Raw genomic sequence first — 21,389 nt, 5'->3', positions numbered from 1 at the left:
AATGAATGTCTCCACCGACTGAAGCTTCTCCTTGTTTTCAATTTACAATTTGGTTTTCTATTTACTGACTCTCTGTACAGAAATAAATCTCACAATTCATTCTTGTCTCGTGTATAAACTTATTTTAATTTTAAATCAAACAAGTGCAGCCAGAGTGCTGGCTGTAATTCCAAAACATATCTGATGTTCAGTGACTGGTATTATTCTTATTATTGACATTATGATATTTAACAATAACAAGAGTTTACACTATCCTATGAATACTGAATATTTATCAATACTGAAAAGAACAGATTCCACAAAATTCAAAATGAATAGTGGTTTATCATAATACAAGTAGAGTAAAGTAGAAGACAAACATAAAGCATGTACCACGCTGTGGTTGCTCCTCTGCATGGCCACTGGACTTTAAGGGTTTCATCACTGATCCTGAGAAAAACACAAAGGCATATTCAAAATAAAACATTTTTAATAGAATGTACCAGACAAAACAACCCTGATTTCCATCAGTGAAGTGGCTAATATTTAATCTGAGTCTGGTATCAGCAAAATATGCTGCAACAAGCACAGAGTTTTGTTTCTCTTTCACTATGTGTTGATAACTGTTGAACTCTGGACACAATACTAGCTGCAAGGTAAATGATTAAATATTAGGGCACAGCATTAACAAGTTGAGCTGTGTATTCTTTTTAATTCACCCCCTAACATTCATAACTTCTCATAGCAGTCGCGATAGCTTGAAAATCTTCAAATTCAGAATTTTCAAATGTAGTCCAGGAATCTTGATCTTATGATAACAACTCTTTACTGTACCTTCAGTTTCTTGCAGACAGGTGCGTAAGAGGAAATGTCCAAGTGAGAGAGCGTCTTGTCCCAACCTTGAAACGGCCATAGTTGCCTATAAACAGTCAATAAAACATCCCAAATTAATATTCATTCACACCGACTGCATGAAGACAACCATGGCAAACGCCAACAGAAAATCTAAAAAACGAAATTTCACACAGTATAAAAGCTCTTGTTGGGGAGGTTGAGGCAAGAAAAAATATATTGTTTGATTGACTCAGTGTGGGCATTACAAATGCCAATCGGGCTTTAGAGTCATAGATATAAGCAGATATGCAAGACGTACCCAATGACCCACGTCATTTGTATTCCCTCGTTTGTAAAGAGAGTAAACCAAATGCCTTCAAGTTGTGTTTAAATACTTATCTACACAAACAAATGAGACATTTTCTGTTGTTTTTAGTCACTGCGTGTTCCAGCGGGGTCAGTTTAATTGTGCTGCAGCTGAGCTGAGTGCACCCAGCCCACCGTCTCCACTGCACCTCGTGCGTCTCAACCCTCCAGCGGCCGTGTCCTCACAGATGCAAGTTGCCAAGGAGTTAAAAGAAACCAGACTTGTTTTATGTGACACATCTGTGATCTTTGCAACTTGTATTATTTTACTATTTTACTATTAATAATTGCTCACTATATACTGTGTAGCCTACTCCTGATCAATATCTCGCACATCCATGCCATTCCCTTTTATTCAAAATTTAAACCTGTTAGCTGCTCCTCTCACACATAATACATATTACATTTTTCTTATTTTGTAAAGTTATTATTTTTTATATTATTTTATGATTACTTAATTTTTGTGTAGATTGCCGCGCACCACAGCATCAAGGTGAATTCCTAGTATGTGCTTCCCTGTATGTACTTGGCAATAAACTCAATTCTGATTCTGATAAGCTGTGCACTGAAAGATCTACTTCATAAATAGTGTTATGTTCATCCATAGGTCGTGTTTTTACAAGTGATGCATCACATCCACACGCTGGCACACGGCAGCAGTGTTTGACTCAAATGCCTGTGATGGTTGGGGGGTTCTTTTGCAACAACAGATAGGCTATCTCCATTGTTTTTATTATCAGAATTTTTTTTGTGTGTGTGCACACTCCAGGGAGTATCAATCAAACAGGTGTTTGTTTATTAATTTTAAGAATGGCTTTTATCTGTTTTTGCAAATGAACTCTTTATATAATACGTGCTAATAATTCGATCTATTTTACACAATTTTAATAATTTACTCCATTTATCCCATTTCATCCTTCTGCCATCGGAGTTGCAGTTTCTCATTTCTCCAGTTTATGTGCATACTCATGGGTCAGAGTTTCTGTGGAGGATCGCACACTCTACCATCGAGTTTGTTTCTTATAAATCCCAAAGTTTGCTTAGAAAGTGGTGTACACCTTCATTTGTGCGTACCCAGAACTCCCACACGCTGACGTTTTACTTGCAATAAACTTTATCAGAGATATAAAGTCTAAGGACCGAAATGTTGTATCTCTAATAAAGTTTGTTGCAGGCAAAAGGACAGTGTGCAGGAGTTCTCTCTTCCCCGATCTTCTAATGACAAAAAAGCATGTACTATTGATTAATTCAGATCAAGACAAGTGAGCATCATGGTTTGTGTCATTAATTCATTTTTAATATAAGATATGTAATGCTCACTTACTAAAACCACACATTTGTTTTTAATCGTACACATATGCAGCGGCAAAGAAAATCACATTACAGAAATAAAACATACTATATATATATATATATATATATATATATATATATATATATATATATATATCAAATTTCACGGCAATCGATCCAATAGTTGTTGAAATATTTTAGCAGAGACCAAAGCGGTCCATCTCTAAATTAATGCCACCAGTGTAGCAAAAAGTGATTATGACTGTTTTCTTATCTGCCACTGCTATGGTTACAGTTTGGTTATGTTTAGGCAATTAAAGTGAGACTGAAAGTTTATTCTTGAAGTACAGTTGACATAGTCTGCTCTTTACAAGGTCAAAGAATGAAATTGCAGTCTCAACTTTTAAGCTAGCATGGACAAGCAGTCCTTCAAAGGAAAACTGAAAATCTACTATTCCAACTATTCACCCCGGCCAAGGGAAGACCCTCTGCAGTCACAACCATCAGATCATGTTAAACATGAAAAACACATGCTATTGCTTGAGGATTAATCTAGTTCCTCTTTCTCTGTATTTCCTGCAGTTGTTCACTGAGTTACTCTATGAGGTTCTCTAACTTCCTTTTTCTCTCTTTCAGTCTGCTAAGATTATCCACTGCATCTTTACTCTGCAGCACTTTCTCTGTGTCCAGCTGCAGTTTCTCCAGTTCTTCCTTTCTCTTCTCTAGTTCCCGTTGAGAATTTAAGAGAATTTGTTTTTCTCTTAAGTATCTTTCTGTTTTGTCAGTTGCCTTTTCTCTGTCACTCTCTGAAATGAATGTCTCCACCAACTGAAGCTTCTCCTTGTTTCCCCCCCTTTTTCTCTCCACATCTTCCAGCTGCAGTCTGCATTGATCCCTCTGGTTCTCCAGTGTCTTCTTCAGGTATTCTAAGTTGGTAATTCTGTAAACAACACTGTCCAGTTTGTCCCTTGTCTTCTGTAATTTTTCTTGGAGTTTGGCCTGAGATGCTGAATAAGAGAAGAGAAGAACATAATTTAATTATGAAAAAGGGACCTGACCTGGTAGCCTACTGGTTAAGTCGTATGCTACATGACCGTAACATCAGTGGTTCAAATTCAGCCCATGTTGCATGTCACACTGCATCTCTCTCCCTTCGTTTCCTGTCATTTCCCCACTGTCGCTATAATAAAAGCATAAAATGCCCTAAAAATATTAGAAAAAAAAGGCAAATAAGAAATGGTCTTCACAGGAAAGTGTGACATGACACCTACAATTATAAACGGCAAATCCACAACTGCTGTTAGAATTTTTTCTTTCCATATTAAACATTTTCCAGCTCTGAAAAGAGAAATTTTGACCCCTAAGCCAGAAACGGACGTTCAATGCATCGGTGTCCACAGGAGCTCTACACTCTGAAAACATCAAGAGGACCTTTGTCAAGCTGGAAATTTGGCTAACATTTGAGAAAGATTTGACAGTGTGATCTAGTTTACCTCTGTATTATAATCTTATGAATAACAAGCAGCAGCCCAAACTCATGCTGTGCAGCCAAACTTTGTTTCATAGATATGACAATTTCTGTATGTCATGCTAAATTTTGGAGAAATAAAACATTTTGAATTTTTTGATGAAATGCACAACCATATAAAACTTGAAGTTTTTTGTTTTTTTTGGTCTGCTTGTTCAGTAGAAACAAGTAGTGACCAACACTGACACATCATCACCTTTTGAGTTAATATGTTGAACTTGTTAGCAAACAGTTGCTTATTTCCACATCCAGCAACATTATCATTCATTTGGAGTCGTGTTTCTGTCCACCTGGTGAATGTAAGTCCAATATTCACTCTCTTTTAGCTCTGTTTTTACTCTCTACCAACTCCTGAGGGAACTATCAGGCTCTTTAGCTGCTAAATGCTCCACTATGTTCACCAGCTAGTCTACAGCTAACTGTGTCTGTTTGCCGTTTGGTGCTGAGCAGGTAGTGTACAGTGGCTTTTTAGAGCTTTTTCTCTGAAACAGCTGCCTGCTGTGGCCCAAAACGACGCTATTAGAGCACTGAGAGTGAACCAAAACAGTAAAGTTGCAGCCGGACAGATAAACAATGAGCTGAAACTCACTATAAAGCTCCGTAAAGCTGCAGAGTCTCTGATAATTCTCTGTAGGTTCATCACTACGAGCCACAACCAACACACTGTCAGCTCATACATTGTTATTATGAAAAATATTGATTATAGCCACATTAAATTATTTGATCAGACTAGCTCATTCATCTTCAACAATAAACTTTGGGTTAATTTTTTAGGCTGTAATATAATAAAGGAATATAATTGTAATGAATGGAAAGAAGTAAATCAATGTCTTACATTTTTTGTCACGTTTCAATTTCCATACAACAGCAACAGCAACTGCTGTAGAAACACACACAATGCCAATCTTCAGACGCAGATTTACACAGAACATTGAAGAAATCATCTGAAATCAAAAAACACAGAACAGCATGACATTTACAGCCAATGACACCATGAACACTTTCCACTTGTATGCTCTTAACTATTATGTACATATATACAGGCAGAGTTCTGACTGAAGACTGATATTTTAAATATACCACATTAGAATTAATTTCATGGAAATGACAGAAAATAGATGTATTACCATTGCTTCGGGTTTTATTACTGTGTTTCAATCATAAATAAGACAGAAAAACAACTGAAAATTGACTTTTCACAACATGACATTTAGAAAGACATAAAATTAGCTCAAGATCCATAAAATCAGGAGAAACATCAAATGTGTGATGATTGTTGTCACATTACTTCCTGATTGAATAAAGCTGAGGTAGTTATCTTTTAAATATTCCTAATTTTCTTACTTGTCAGCCCATGATAATAAAGAGTTTGGTGCTCAGAAATGTAAATGATTTCATTATTATTACATACCACTTACATTTCTTTAAAAACATGAAGATGATGAAAAAGTGCTGTAGCTGTGGTTAAGGGCAGAAAAATTTTGGAGAACATTTAATGAAAACTGCACAAACTACTCCACGTACCTGTACTGCATGACAACGCTTCAGCACATGTCAAAGCTGTGTGGTCAAAGTCCTCAAATGGTAATGTTTAATCAGATAAAGTCTTGTCTGTTTTTTTTTTCCTATCAGCTGCAGCTTGAACTGATATGCTTGTTAAATTTTACACTGCAAGAACAATTTTGTGTGCGAGTCTGTTATCCTTTAAGCAATTTCATTAGAGTGCATGTTTAGTCTTGTCAATAATGAAAATGTCTTCTGTCCTCAACCCATCATGGAAAATACAGTGTATCATGTGTTAAAACTCTCCATTTAAACCCAGACTAAAGACAATTCTTCATGATTAACTGTTGCATAGTCCTGTAAATACACATTTGGGAAAAATGGTGCAAAGATAACCAAATGCTATGTCTGGATTTGCAGACTTTCACTGGTAATGTTTATTCTTATAGCCTCAAGATAGTCTCCAGGTCTGTTTCCTGACATGTTTCTCAACCTTGAAATACACCAGACTTTGTCACCAGCTGTAATGGTAATTAATTAACAATCATATGAAATTTTAGCCCACACCTGAACTGTAAGTTCATCTCTCCTGTTTTATAAGGGAAATAAGACTATTGTTGCGGGCAGTGACAGGTTTTCTCTTTGCAGTCTTGGCAACAAAGAGGAAGGAAATCATTGAAATGTTACAGCTGGCTGCTTTACAGCAGAGGGCAGAAGAGGACTACTCTCTCCAATGTAACCCTGCTTGTGAGAGACAGAACAGGGTGAACATAGCCGCAATTATTTGGACACCTCTGTTTACATACTTTTCTACTTTTGTCCCTGGTTTGGGCCCCTCAGTTACAAAGAGGAGAAATTATGTTTTAGATGATATTGTTCTTCCAACTCTGTGGCCTTTTAAAAAGTAACTGTCAAAATCGAAGCAGCAGAGGCCCAGATATCCTGATATTTAATCTTAAGTCCTGACAACACTGGATCCTACATTTCCCATAATGCAACTCAATAATGTCATTTGTGACATCTTCCCTGTTTATATGCTCATGTCTCAAACTCTATGTTTGTAACACAAAGCTTTCTAATAAACATTTGTAGACTGCAAGCTGAGACCAAGGCAACCATGAACTGATGACATCACTATGACATAAAGGGTTATTTTCTCTGACTCTTCCAGAGCCACAGATGACATTACACAACAGCTTTTACAGGCTGAATAACAATCACTGTGTTGGGTAAACTAGACTTAATGTGTAAAATTGGTGGAGAAACTTTAAAATATATAATTAGGTTAAATAAAAATAGATAATGTTTTACTAGATTTCCGGTCACTCAGGTTTACTAGTTGCTAAAACACAGTGGCTCTGCCCACTGACTCATCAAGTAAAAATATTTTTATCCTCCAGCACACTTCTGTCTGAACAACTGCTATAATGCTATAAACTGCTGTGGTCTCTACGCTAGATACAAACTGCACAGGAAGAGGAAGTACTGCACCTTAATCTACATTATATCTTGCTTCTATTCAGTCGGATGCTCAGACAGTCAGCAGCCAGACACCATGGAGGTCACAGCGCTCTGCATTAGACTCTGTGAGTACTACATTTTGTATTATCATTTATAAAGTGCACCTGAAATTTAAAAGGAACTTAATCAATGTTATCAGTCAAATCAATGTGTATTATCAGTTTGACATGAATATAGTGTTTGGTAGAGCATCACAGCGTCATGTGTTGTTTGCTGCAATGCTTCATTCAAGTGGATTTACACAAACTCCTTCTTTTGTCCCCCCATTCACTTTCAGATGTTCAGTTTGATTTAGTCACTAAATTCTGCTAAAATGGCAATAGAACTGAACAAAGATAAGACAGTAAAGGACAGTTTGTAGTAAATATGCAAATACAACATTTTCTGTCATAAAGTGTCACATCTCAATTAAGGAAACTAAATATGATTTTAAGTGGGCGCAGCTCATGATAACAGTTTTATGATAATTTCATGACACCCTTGGTGTCACATATGGGTTCTTTGGTGGCACACATTAATTGTACACAAAATAAAGACATTTATGTCTGATACATAGCTCTTTGTCTCTCCAGTGGTGAATGCACTGCTGCTGCTAACTGCTCAAATACAGAACACTTCTCAGCAAGCTGGTAAGCTGAGGTTTGTAAGTAACTGCATAGATATAAACAGATCATTTCTATATATGTTTAATCAAAGTACATTAAACATGAATATGCCCATGTTGATATTTCAAACGTGAGACATCGATATTGATTTGGTAAAATAAATACCACTCACTCACTAGTTTTATGACCATTTACTGTTGTATTACGATTTATTATGGCACAACATTCTCCTAAAATGGCAGTAGATTTCAACGTGAATCAAAGATAAGGAAGTAAAGGACAATTTGTAGTAAAGATGCAAACTGTCTGTCATAAAGTATCAGATCTCAATCAAGGAGACTAAACATGATTATATGTAGAGTTAGCTCATGATTAACACTTTTATGATAATTTCATGATAACCTTTGGTGTCATGTTTGGGTTCTTCAGTGGCACAAATTAATTTTACATAAAGACATTTACATCTGACAGGCAGTGCTGCTCACTGCTCAAGATCAGAACCAACTGCATAGATACAAACCAATCATTTCTATATATGTTTAATCCAAGTACATCATGCATGAATATGCCCAAATTGATATTTCAAATATGAGGCATACTGAATTTGACGGCTTCACTTTTACACAGAGAGTGTTAGGGAAAACTTGAGTTCCAAAGGTACTGCTCTACATTTGAGTGTGCAACAAGTTTTCTTAAAATGGATATTGAATTTGGGAAGATATCTCTCATTTATATTTCTTTTTTTCTCTGTCACAGATGCAGTTTTTCCTCATGTTGATCCAAACCAACTGCAGTTCTTTGAATATGAATCCATCTCCTTTAATTGTTCAGGGTTTCACAGCCCAACTGAATGGAGAGTGATGCAAAAGAGATCTTCATTTAATTCTCAGTGGGAGACAGCAGCAGGATCCTTGAACATTAAACCTGTCTATACATCACACAGTGGAGAGTACTGGTGTGAAAATGAAGGAGGAGAGAGAAGCAACACTCTCAACATCACTGTCACTAGTATGTTAAGCAACTACTCGCTCAAGCAGTATGTGTTATATTCTTCAAAATGGCAAAATGCAGCTGACACTTCCAGAAAACTTTTATGTGAACTTCTTGCACCTTGTGGTTCAGTGCAAATAAGACTGGAAGATTATTATACATTCAGGAATTATGCATGAATTATGAAATGCTTCTCATCTTGTTTTGGTGCCTGTGTTGTTAAATCTTTTGGACATGAAAGCAGTTTCAAGGCAATAGTTACTTTTTCTGCCCAGCAAAGACACAGTGGTCACCTGACCACCAGGTAAAATTGGCTGCAAGCTCGGGTCTATTATCGGACTCCAGTAGTTATAACATATTTTCTATCAAATGTGACAGCGGGATTATACTTGAATTCATGTAAATATGTTATTTTCTTGCTTTTAAGATGGTGATGTGATCCTGGAGATTCCTGCTCTCCCTGTGATTGAACAACAGGCTGTCACTCTGCGCTGTAGAAAAAAGACAACTTCCTCCAACTCCCCAGCTGATTTCTATAAAGATGGCCACCTCATTAAAACAGATTATACAGGCAAGATGAATGTTCACAATATTTCCATGTCTGATGAAGGTCTTTACAAATGTAAAATCTCTGGAGCTGGAGAATCACCAGAGAGCTGGCTGGCTGTCAGAGGTGAGGCCCAACAGTTTTATAAAACAGTTACTAGAATATTTACTTATCGAAATATCAAGTACTTTTTCAGGCAGGAAAATCAAATCAATCTCAATCTCTCAAATCAACTAATAGTATATTGAATTTAATATTCTTGTCATCTATAAATGGAGCTCAACACATGGTGTAAGAATAATTATAGACTTTAAGTTGCTTGTGGTTCCTAAAGGTTGTACTGTTCGTTAAAGCTCACAATATAAAAGTCAGACAGAAGTAACAGGATGCTGACAATTTTTCTATTCTGTAGCTTTACCTCAAGTGGGGATAAATATGCAAAATTTCTCCTTGGGGTGGCACCAGAGGAAAATCAAAGGGGTCATTAAAGGGTATTTCATCCCCTGGGGAGCATGAATCTGCTGAACAAATCTCATTGCAGTCTGCATATTTTTTTTTATGAGATTACATCTATAGAAGGTGACATGTTGGCTGATGGGGGTGAAGAAAGAAAGGTCACAGGGACACCAAAAAAAAACCTTGAAAAACAAAACAAAACAAAACAAAACAAAACATGGGGTATCATTAATGTCAACTACTAATTTCATGGAAATCCAGTCATTAGGTTTTAGTATGTTAAGGACCAAAGTGTTGGTAAAGGGGAACATCTGGCCTTCCATCACAAATCTTGATGAGTTTTTATATTTGAAGAGGAAATTTTAGATAAACTGAAACACTTATGCATGGACTCATTTTAATATCATAGCACTTTCATATTGTTAAACCACCTTTTCTCATGGTGTTTGTGTTAACTGCTAGGTGCAGTGTTAACAACAAATCAAGAGACAACACCTCAAGAGGATCAAGAGGATCAAGGGGATCAAGAGGGTCAAGAGTCTCATCCTCCCCACCCTGGCTCCATTCAGCTCTCCATCCTCTTACCAGTTGTCTTCACCATTTTGTGTGTGTCTGTGCTGTTGGTGTTGGCGGGACTACTTCACTTTCGGAAACACAGAGGCAAAGAAAAAGCTAAATAAAAATATTTTTTAACCTATTAGTACTAGTTTTAAATCATGGATATGAATGTGAAAATTATGACTTTTCTCCTGGAAGCTGAGAACCCAGGATAGTTTGGGTATTTCATTTAGTCGCTATGGTAACACAACCCAGTATTGTTGGAATTACATTTACATTTATTATGTTTATGCCAGGTGCAAACATTCAGCGCCAATGCAGAAAGTAGTGTTCCTTATATGTAGCAAGGTAAAAATAATGGGTGAGGAAAGTATCCAGCTTTCCTGTATGAAAACTTAGCCATATGTATGTTTCTTAGTAATTCTCAAATTCTGTATTTTTTTCCATATTTCCATTGATAACATTGTTTTCACTTCTATTGTATTCTAGTGGCATGTTTTTCCTCTGACATGCCAACACCAGGATCGGACCTAGGTGAGTTTCATATAGTTAAGAAACATAAAGCTTAGTAACTGCTATTATAGAAGAAGACTGCCAATAGAGGCTGCCTTATAAATTAGTGTCAAGATAATATAGAAAGAGATTAACTTGCTTAACATGGAAAGATTAGTATTTTTAAGTCTATATGTACATATGTCTGTCTTACTACTTCTAAGTAGTACTTCTGTTGAAATATATTGTTGTTTTATTTATTTCAGTCTATTCGGAAGTCACTGTAGCTGATCCGCACATAGCTCCATATGCTAATGTCACAAAACACAAGAAGAAGAGAGGTACCTCTTTTTATATTATTTTATTCAAATTTCATAATATTTGATTTATGTTTACTTTATGTTGAGGATAAAGCTTGGGTTTAGCTTCTTAGGTTTAAAGTTAACCTCGCTGCATGGTCACATGTGCAGTTGTGGTTGTGGTAGAATTTTCTTTATTGTTGCATTGACCAAATAAAGTGCAAATATCACATATGAACAATACTTTTCACACATATTTTTTATGTGGTTAGTAGGTCTTAAATTGTTTAGGCTGTTGTAAAAGTTTGAGATTCTCACCATATGACTAAACAAATAGATACATTTTCAGTTGTATACTGCCTTTGGCTTTTCAAATCTTAATATGACGGCAGGGTATACTGTAACTGAAGAAAGAGTTTGACTAATCCTTTATTTGAGCCAGACAAGGGAACAGCTTTAGCAAATTATTAATATTAACTCGACTGCATAAAGTTGGAATTAACAGAAATAGAAAGATGGTTGTCATCAGCAAAGTAATGATAGAAACAACAACGAACTTTATAGATATATGTTTTATTAATGTGCCTTTGTCTATACCAGTTTATACCTGTTTATTAACAATTAATTGCATATTATATACCCACCTGCTTAGTTTTTCTGTTGAAATAAAGGGTGACAGTGTATTTTTTATGTTTCAGGTTGTCAAGAGGCAAATGTAGCTGATCCACATGACGTGACGTATGCTGTTGTCATAGCAAAGAGGAAGGAGAAAGGTACTTTATTAACATTGTGTTATTTTTATTTAACATTAATTCATTTATAATTCACAGACAGTGAAAACAGCATAAACCACATCAAATCTGTTATGCCACAAGTTACCTCTAATATGAAATGAATAAGGGCATTTATTCAACCTCATTCAACCATCCAAGTTGAACAAAGTTGAAGTTTAGTCTGACATGGTTCTAAATAATAATTATGATCATCATTAGCTTTGATCTGAAAGCTTCATCTTTCTTGCAGCATTTTATAATATTATAACATTTAAACCTTATTCTTTCTGCTCTGTCTGTTCAGACACTTGCATGCATTTACAGGAACAAAGCTGCTGCAGCTTTTACACTGACTATAGTCAATTACTAGTATTACAAGTATTATCAGTTTGACTTGAGGTTTGATGAAGACACTCCGAGTAATAGATCTATTAACTTACTTTAATGAGACATTCAATGGCCTATGAACAATTGAACACAATTTCAGTTTATCCAACCCTTAATTCCAACCAGCCAATCATAGAAATAACTAAAAAAAAAAAAATAAAAAATAAAAATGTAGGTCGGTTTACTGGTTTGACAGAAATACAAGGTTGTGACTGATCTACAAAGTCTTTTTCCAAAAAAAAAAAAAAACAACCACAGATATGGATATGGGTTTATAATTCACTCTCAAAACCTCTCTATCACAACTTTTCTGCCCATCTGCTACTTAAGTGTTATAATTTGTTTATAGTTTTTATTTGATTTATTTGATTTGTTGAAATACTTCTTGACAGTAAATGTTTGTTTCCGTTTTATATCTCAGTTTCTGGAGAGGAAAATGTAACTGATCCAAACAAAGCAATATATTCTGTTATCACAAAACAGAGAAAGGAAAGAGGTACTGCTCTTAACATTTTGATGATACATATATATTTGTTTTTGGTTAGATATTTATTGTAGCATTTTTGAATTTGAACAGTGGTACATATGTCACAGCAAGTCTGTGGTGCATAAATGCATTGCTGTAATGTAAAACAGATTTTTACTTGCAAACTGTTATTATACTTTATTTACTTATAAATTTATCAAAATTATGTTTTCATTAAAGTTAATTAAGTTTGTTAAATTCATTAGATTCAAGCTGGATTTATGAATCATCAACTGAAGCCAGTTACTATTGTATAAGAAAATCAACATTAATGAGTCTCCTTGATTTAATAGAAATATAAAGTTTGGTGTCATCTGCATAATAATTGATATTGTATTGTATAACATACATAGTAAAATTACTCAGATACATAATGCTAGCCTTGATAAAAATTAAGTTTAAATAATGTGTTCTTCTCATAATATGTAAACTTTTTTTATTAATATTTATTTTACCATCTTGAAAACTATTGTCTGATGTGCCTTCCAGATCACTGAGAGCAGAAACAACTGAGGAGGAGAGACTGTTACATACTGTGTGCAAGACAGAGAACAACACGGAACCATAATTGTAGCTACTACAGCAGTTTGTACATTTTTTCTAGTATCTTCTTTAACATTTTATGTTATCACGTTCAGACATTTGTTTTTATTGACTGCATAGTTATATGAAAAAGATAAAGTTACTGTTAAAGTAAAAGGTTGAAATTCACAGTTGGTGCTCATTCTGTATTTCTGTCTGTGTACATGTTGGCTGAAGAGCACTGCAAAGGCTTGTCATCATTAAAAAATAGATTTCCTGTGTTTCCCTCAGTGGTTACTTAACACAAATGTATGCAATAGTATTAATAGACCTGTAAATGAAGTGTCAAAAAAGTCAGAAGTTTTCAAATCTACTGTTTTTAAGACCACTAAATGAAATTACAGTGTAGTTTTGTACATTTTTATACAGTTAACATTTGGCTTTATAAATAAAAATGAAGTATGAATTTGAAATCATTTTTTTTGTCGTTGTTTTTTAGTTAGAAGATTTACTGTCAAAAGAAATTCAAAATAGACAACCAGTCATCATCATTGTTGGCCTTCATCTGGGCACCTGAGCTGTGTCTATATTTAAGAGCGAGCGGTTTATTAGAATGTAGCCGTTAAACCACCTTGTTCTATCTGCTCTGCCTTCTCACACGTCTGAGGATTCTGTTTACAAGAACAGAGCAGCTACTCATTTAAAACAGTCTTATTGTGGTCAACCACGAACATGAGTGTACATCAGTTTGACCTGAAGCAGACACACTATGTGATATAATAATAATGACTGTGTGATATAATTACTGAGTGAAGTTTCTTTATTCTCTGTTATATATTTATAAAATAGGCAATGAGTGTGGTTAAGGCAGATAAAGAACATTAGGTCAATAGCAGAAATATTAACCCCGTGTGGTGTCCCTACCAAAACTAATGTGCAACATTAGTAGATTTCTCAAAACATCTTTTGCAAACTGTTACTTCTTTTTGAGATTAATAAATAACTGTAAAAAACAGATGTATTCAGGAGACAGGAGATGACAGGTTTGTTGGTTTACTGCTGTTCATGCTCAGAACATCTATACTGAGTGTATAGTACAGTGTAGCGTCATATTATAATATAATATGTGTACTGATGTTATTTTCAATGTGGAGACAAAAACGTGTTCACTGTCACATCTCCTATCTGAAGACAAAAGTCAGGTCCCCACAAGTTGAGTTGTTTATTTAGGTTTAAGACTTGCCTGATGATTGATTAAGGGTTAGGTTAAATGAAGATGAAATAGTTTCTGAATTTTCCACTCGGTGGCTCTCCCCACCAGCCAGTCAGAACTGAAGAAGCCTTTTGGATGAGAGGCCAAACATCTTCAAGAATCTTCTGGATATACCATGACCTGGATGAGAATTTCACAGACATACTGACTGGCTGACTCACCTTTAAAAGGCAACAGAGGGATGTGATATGTGTCTTGTTCTCTCTAGCACACTATTTCTACAACTAGTGTAAATGTATCTCTAAGTAAGTCTGAGTCAGAAAGAAATATGAACTAACTATCTGAGCCATGTCTGCCTTGGTTTCTATCATCGACGTAATTAAAACTTAAGGTTTCTATGGCCCAATCACAAGATATGTGACGTTAAATAGTTGCAGCAATGAGTAGCCTACCAGTAGCTCATACTGCAGCAGCTTGACCAATGAACTCTTTGTCTGGCAATCACACCATTTGTGCCTATAGGTCCAAGCAACTGATTGCAGGAAAACAATGCCATTTCTCCCACTAGGCTTGAATGTATTTTGACTATCTTGACTGTCTTGAACTTGGATGTGTGTTACTTAAAAGTTGTAAATTAGTTGATTAAATGTGATTTTGTTATCGCCAATTGTTCCAGACCTCTGATCCTGAATAAAATCAGATGTGGACCTTTGGGTAATAAGCTTGAGAACCCCTGCTGTAAGGTGTAAATATGGTTAAATAAAATGATCTCAAAATCCCATCTTATATAAATGAACAGTGAACATACACTACTAACCTATGCTGAAAGAACGAGAGTTGTTCTTTGCTTTGCAACACATTTTATTAAAACATGCACCACATTAATACTCGCAAATATAAATTACAGTGACTGCAGTTCTCATGAGATGTGCTATTCAGTCAAACTTTTTTTTTTTTTTTTTTTTTATCGGCTGATACAAAACAACACGATGTTTGTCTTGAGTCCAGACACATACTAACAAAAAGTCTTTAGCTCTGTTGCTAAGTGAATAAACTCCACCCCAGAAATAGGAGGTTCTTGTCTATATCTGTATCTAAGTTATACTGGTCAGACAGTCTGCAGCAAGACAACATGGAGGTTGCAGCTCTCTGCATCAGACTGTGTGAGTACTTAGTCTGTCTTTATGTCACATTTACTATCGATTGTAAGGAGCTCAAATGTTCACCTTTTCATTTAAGTGTTTGTTTTGGCTTTTAACTGCTGCTCAGATTTTTAAATCAACCTAATATAATATACAAATTTACTCAAATTGAATAAAGAAATAAGGTACGAACATTTTGAGGAGCAATAAAAAGTTATATAAAGACATGATTCATAAGTTTTTGGAGAGAGTTAACATGTGGCTTTATAGATACATATAAAGTATTGTGTAATTGAATATTATCATGATATACTGTATATTGGATATTTTTTCTCATCTAATGGACACAAATCATGTTCAGCTCTTCCTTTGTGTCCCCAGTGTTGAATGTATTGATGCTGGTCGCTCACATCCAGCAAAGTCATGCTCTGGAAGACAGTAAGTTAGCTAATCAGCTATTTTACACGGTGCCTTTATCTATTCCTACACAAAAACTAGACTGTTAACTTCAATTCCTGGTTCTCAAGTACTGAAGATCTGAATATCCAAAGCATCAATCTCCATAATTAAGTTTTATATGCTGTCTTTTTGATTTGTGATTTCTTTGTTCTTTTTTTTTCTTTACATCTCTGTCTCAGATGCAGCTTTTGCTCGGATCATTCCAACCAGACTGCAGGTCTTTGACTACAGCTCCATCTCTTTTAATTGTGAGGGTTACACCACGGATGAATGGAGCGTGGTGAGGAAGATAAAGGGAGAAGTCAGTCCGTGTGTCAGTAACTGGGTGACGACAGCATATGTCTGTGCCATCAAACCAGCTTATCCAACAGACAGCGGAGAGTACTGGTGTGAGGCTGGAGAAGGAGAGAGAAGCAACACTGTCAACATCACTATCACTGGTATGTTTGCAGTAACTTGACAGTTCTATATTATATTGATTAATTAATTAAACGTACTATTATTGTGCCGTGCATATAACTATGCCCAGCCCGCATAGGCTTACAAGACACCACAAACTCAACAAGCCTGGACCAGAGTTGCTGCTTATACATTTCCAAACAACAGAAAAAGTCCAAAAATAAAGTAAATACTAATTTAATCATTTATCTTGTCTCATTTTTCAGGCTTTTGAGACAACAGCTATTATAGTTTTTAATATTTACTTTTTTATATTAAAGCCACAGCTCAGTTATTGTGTAATTTCCTTTGTTCTGTGTTCAGTATGTGTGTTGACTGTATATGTACATTTTCTTTCTGTAGACACTTCTCAAGACCAGTGTTACACATAACGAAAATTAAAAAGACATAAAAATCTAAAACATAATATGATGTAATAAAAAAACAAAAAATGATTGACAGGTTTATAGATAATTTTTTAAGAGGCATTTTAAAGGAAGAGAGTGCAGACCTCTTCTCAGGATGCACACAGTTTGGTAAGAACAGAGAAATATAATCTGGAGCCCAGCCACGAATATCCTTAAAAATAATAATTAAAGAGACTAAAAGTGAAGTTTCCTGGTTTTGGTTAAAAGTATACTAGCCACACCTGTTAAAACACCATTGTAGTCGATTCATAGAGAAACAAAAGCATATACCGTACAACAACTCTGGCATCTTTAAACTCAAAACAGATTTAATCTTGTAATATTTTAGGTTGTGAACACAGGTACAGGCACATGAACTGATCTATGCATGCAAGTTTTCTGGGCCAATGAAAAGAATTTCTGTTTTTTTTCTGAATTTATTCAAAGCATACTTCCTGACATTCAATCTTTGATATCTGTTAGACATCTAATAAAGAAAGGACAGATCAGAGAGGTTATTGGGTACCACAGTGAGATATAACCAAGTATCATCTGCATAATAATGAAATGCAACACCATGCCTACTTACGATGTGACTGAGGGGAAGCATACAGAAAAAAATTAAGATTAGTGGTCTTAGAATTGAACCCTGAGGCACTCCATATCTCAAACACATGTACTCTATAGAATTAGTTTATAACAATAAAAGTAAAAAAGTCGTTAAGCTAAATACAGAAACTACCAACATTTACTATATGTTTTGTTGTGTGATAGTTCATATGCTAAAAATGTTTGATCTTGTTTAACTAAGTTTTTAACTTATTTTGCTGATGTCTACTGTATATTGGTGCCACCACTAACTTCTCACAAATGACTGATTAGTTTATGTACATTTCCAATTTAACTAATGTTTGACATAATTCTTTCTAATCAGCTGGGTCTGTGATCCTGGAGAGTCCTGTTCTTCCTGTGATGGAGGGAGATGGTGCCACTCTGCGCTGCAGAAGTAAAAAGACCTCTGCTGCCCACATAGCTGATTTCTATAAAGATGGCCTCTTTTTTGGCACCAGCTCCATTGGAGAGATGACCATCCAAAGTGTTTCAAAATCGAATGAAGGACTCTACAAGTGCAGCATCTCTGACTTTGGAGAATCACCAGAGAGCTGGCTCGCTGTCAGAGGTGAGACATTACGAATTTAATGTAAAGCAGAAAGTCAGTTCATTGGAAAGGTTAAGTATGAGATAACATATAGTGTAACTCTTCTCAATCAGTTTGTCCTTCCAGGTGGGTTTATGTTGCGAGAAGTAGCAAGCCTCTTAAAAGAATAGCTTGACATTTTGGGAAGTACACTTATTTTCTTCATACCACTTTTATCACTGTCCACTCACTGCCTAGCTGAGCATTGCATGAAGACTGTGAGCAGGGGGAAACAGTTAGCCTGGCTTTGTTCTAAGGTAACAAAATCCACCTACCAGCATCTCTAAAGTTCACCAATTAACATGTTATATATCCTTTGAAATCTATAAGGTGCTAAAGCAAGTTTGATTCATAACTGCCTATAAAACCACAAATTGTTGTTTTTATGCCTCCATTTTTGTATGGATTAAATAAAGGAGATAAAAAAGTGTGACTTACTGATTTTTATAGAGTGCAGATAGGTGGATTTTGTTACCTTTGGTCAAAACCAGCTAGCTGTTTCTCTCTGTTTCCAATCTTTATGCTAAGTTAAGTTAACTGATGACTGGCTGTAGCTTCATTTTTAGCGTAAAGATACATAACATTATTGACTTGTTTGAAAAAGGGGCGTTAAAATAATTGGTTGCCCATTTTTTTCACTTCACTATTAAATGAATTTTATGCAGTGCAATATTCAGATTTACTGTATATCTTCAACTGGAGACATCATGTATATTGTCTCCTGTTACATGTTTATTATTCACTTGAATGTATCATGTTTCTGTCTTTGCAGCACGTCACAATGAAACTCAGCGCCCTTCCTCAGACGACACCTCAGATCACTCCTGTCATATTTACCTCGTCTTAAGGACTGTGTTCACCATCGTGATGGTGGCTCTGCTGCTGCTGCTGGTGGGACTACTTCACTATGGGAAACTCAAAGTTACATAAAAAATAACTGACACCCGCTTACATGTAAAGGTAGCTGCCAAAGTGCAGTAATGTTTTTTATCCAAGAAGATAGTTTTAGTCACAAAGATAGTGAAGCAGAAAACATGATATAGTGGTTTGGGTTTGAGTTAACATGTTGACCGTTAGCATGCATTGTCTCTTCTGTTCCTGGTGAACCCTCACAATTTAAATACACTTTATGATGGTGTTTTATTATCATGTTTATCGGCGCGCAGTATTGCCTAATTTTGGATTAGGCAGGAGCAATACAAAAGCTTGTGCACCAGGAAGTTTTACAAGCACTTACAATCATGTCTTTTTAGAGCCGCAAACACTGTGGCAGCTTTCATCAGGCAACATAGCTACATAGGCTGTTAGACTTGCTTCCCCTGCATACGTTAGTATGGTAAGGTTAAAATAAAAGGTTGGAAACCACAGAGACGTGTGACCTATTTTTCAAAAGGCGTGCCTTTAATCGTCATCTGTTTTATTTTAGATGTAGATGCATGTGATGATTTGAGCCTCTAAGACAGAGGCACATAAGAAAATAGAAAAACAAATGATGCTCTGAAACACCAATGAATTGTTCAGACAGTTTAGAGAAATGTACAGGTGAAGACAATAAAACTGAGTATAAATTAGGTTGAAATTTGTTTGATTGCCTGTGTGAAGCGTTGTTGTGTTGTACAGACTGCAGCAGATTTTCTTCTAATTTAATGAGAATTGTGTTTGTATTATTGTATAAAAAGTGAAAAAACAAACATAATAAAATAGGATGTCCTTTGCCCCTTCACCTGTTTGTGATAATTAAATTATTTATCTCAGGAGAGGTATTGTCTGGTTTGTTTGGTGTTTTTTTCTCAACAAGAAAAGACAAGATTCATATTTGATCTGAACAGAAATCAAGCTTATTAATACATCTATTTTAAGCCAGCCAACTGATTTGTTTACACACACACGCTCATGTCACATTGAAAAATTTACCTTGACTGACTTTGTTGAAAGAAAAACAAGAAGCTACAAAATTCATATCAATTATAAAACTTATCTATTCAATTATTATCACTTTTTATTGGTTGGTAGTGTTGCCAACTTTTGGATGAGACAATATAATATTGTGTACCATTTAGTTTTATATCGGTTATGATTATGATTATTTTCTTTAGCATTTAAAACACTGTGGCTACTTTCATCAGGTAAAATAGCTGCACAAGCTGTTAGACTTACTCCCCCTGCATGTATATTCTTATGTTGACCGCTAAGGTTAAAATAAAAGGTTGAAAACCACAGAGGTAGTGGACAGACGTGTGACCTATTTTTGAAAAGCGCTGCTTAAATCTTCATCTGTGTTTTATTTTAGATACAGATACACATGATTATTTGAGCTTCTACAACAGAGGCACATGAAAAAATAGACAAAAAAAAGATTATCTGTAGCACCAACAAAAAGTTTAGACAATTTAGAGAAATGTACAGGTGGAGACAATAAAAATGGATATAAATTAGGTTAAATTAGGTTGATTTCCTGAGGGAAGCGCTGCTGTGTTGCACACCTTTCATTCTTGCCTAGTTAATTGAGCATTGTGTTGGTATTATCAAGTTAGTAATGCATATATTTTAAACCAGCCAACTTATTTGTTCACACACCGACACACACAAACACTGATGTCTCATTGAAAAATCCTGACTGACTTTCTTGACAAAAAAAAAAAAACAAGAAGCTAAAGAAATCTCTATGTCACTGTTACAACCCAGCTCACCAGGGGAAAGGGAAGCATCATCAAACCAGATGTTTTTAGTTAAACAGTTATTTATTGCCGGGAAGGCAGGTGGTTTACAGAAAACACATACACAAAGGCAAGCTACTAACTGAGGAAGAGAGGCCGGGGGTGCTGTTCAAATAAAAAAAACTATATAGCCAAAAGAGGACTCCTAAATCAGAGCTAAACTAACTAACAAAGAAAACAACAAACATAATACTTACACTCTCTTACTTAACACTCTCTAGACTTAGTCTTCAGAGGTTTAGAAAACATGAACACGATAAAAACAGCACCCCTGCTCCTGATGAGGCTAACAAAGAAACAACTAATGTGTGTGTGAGCAATCAGTGGTACATATAACTAGCTAGAATGCACATGAAGCCAGCAACCAAGATAATGATCACAACTCTGGAGGGATCCTGTCTTATCTTCACAAGGGCTGATGCTTTATGAAGATGCTTCACATTGATGGAGTCAAATCGGCAACAATCTTTCTGTCACTAACGTCAACAAATATTGTTATACACTTCCAATTAAGCTCTCCTTATTGGATTTATAGGTGGTAAAGCTATAAAAGAGCTTGCCAGTTATTTATAATAAACAGTGCTTAAAATTACATAGTTATATTTATTTGCTTACTTTCTTTTCACCATACTTACT

General features: G+C 35.4%; 3 protein-coding genes across 6 annotated transcripts; 2 read left to right on the top strand and 1 right to left on the bottom strand.

Annotated features, from left to right (window-relative positions):
• Positions 1-2,667: 2,667 nt before the first annotated feature.
• LOC137174485 (M protein, serotype 49-like) lies at positions 2,668-5,548 on the bottom strand. Its single transcript, XM_067579814.1, has 3 exons — positions 5,525-5,548; positions 4,836-4,944; positions 2,668-3,479 (listed from the first exon to the last, which is right to left on the bottom strand). The coding sequence occupies exons 2-3, from the start codon at positions 4,942-4,944 to the stop codon at positions 3,067-3,069; spliced, it is 522 nt and encodes a 173-aa protein (XP_067435915.1). The 5' UTR covers positions 5,525-5,548; the 3' UTR covers positions 2,668-3,066.
• Positions 5,549-7,006: 1,458 nt separating this feature from the next.
• On the top strand, positions 7,007-13,586 carry LOC137174916 (low affinity immunoglobulin gamma Fc region receptor III-B-like). 4 transcript variants are annotated; one of them, XM_067580449.1, is made up of 10 exons: positions 7,012-7,089; positions 7,597-7,653; positions 8,386-8,637; positions 9,047-9,292; positions 10,085-10,282; positions 10,670-10,714; positions 10,939-11,013; positions 11,670-11,744; positions 12,553-12,627; positions 13,147-13,585. In XM_067580449.1, the coding sequence occupies exons 1-10, from the start codon at positions 7,059-7,061 to the stop codon at positions 13,152-13,154; spliced, it is 1,062 nt and encodes a 353-aa protein (XP_067436550.1). In that variant the 5' UTR covers positions 7,012-7,058; the 3' UTR covers positions 13,155-13,585. The 4 variants fall into 4 exon arrangements, with proteins under 4 accessions (XP_067436552.1, XP_067436550.1, XP_067436553.1 ...); XM_067580452.1 differs by having other exon boundaries at positions 7,047-7,089; positions 7,597-7,663; XM_067580451.1 differs by lacking the exon at positions 12,553-12,627 and having other exon boundaries at positions 7,007-7,089; positions 13,147-13,586.
• Positions 13,587-15,891: 2,305 nt separating this feature from the next.
• On the top strand, positions 15,892-19,855 carry LOC137174553 (low affinity immunoglobulin gamma Fc region receptor III-A-like). Its single transcript, XM_067579933.1, has 4 exons — positions 15,892-15,972; positions 16,173-16,433; positions 17,773-18,018; positions 18,809-19,855. Exons 1-4 carry the CDS (start codon positions 15,930-15,932, stop codon positions 18,964-18,966), a joined length of 708 nt encoding a protein of 235 aa, XP_067436034.1. The 5' UTR covers positions 15,892-15,929; the 3' UTR covers positions 18,967-19,855.
• Positions 19,856-21,389: the final 1,534 nt, after the last annotated feature.

This window comes from Thunnus thynnus, chromosome 22 (genome assembly GCF_963924715.1).
Source record: "Thunnus thynnus chromosome 22, fThuThy2.1, whole genome shotgun sequence".
Taxonomy (NCBI): Eukaryota; Metazoa; Chordata; class Actinopteri; order Scombriformes; family Scombridae; genus Thunnus; species Thunnus thynnus.
Note: the sequence above shows the minus strand (reverse complement) of the source record. Positions and strands in the feature narration are given on the sequence as shown.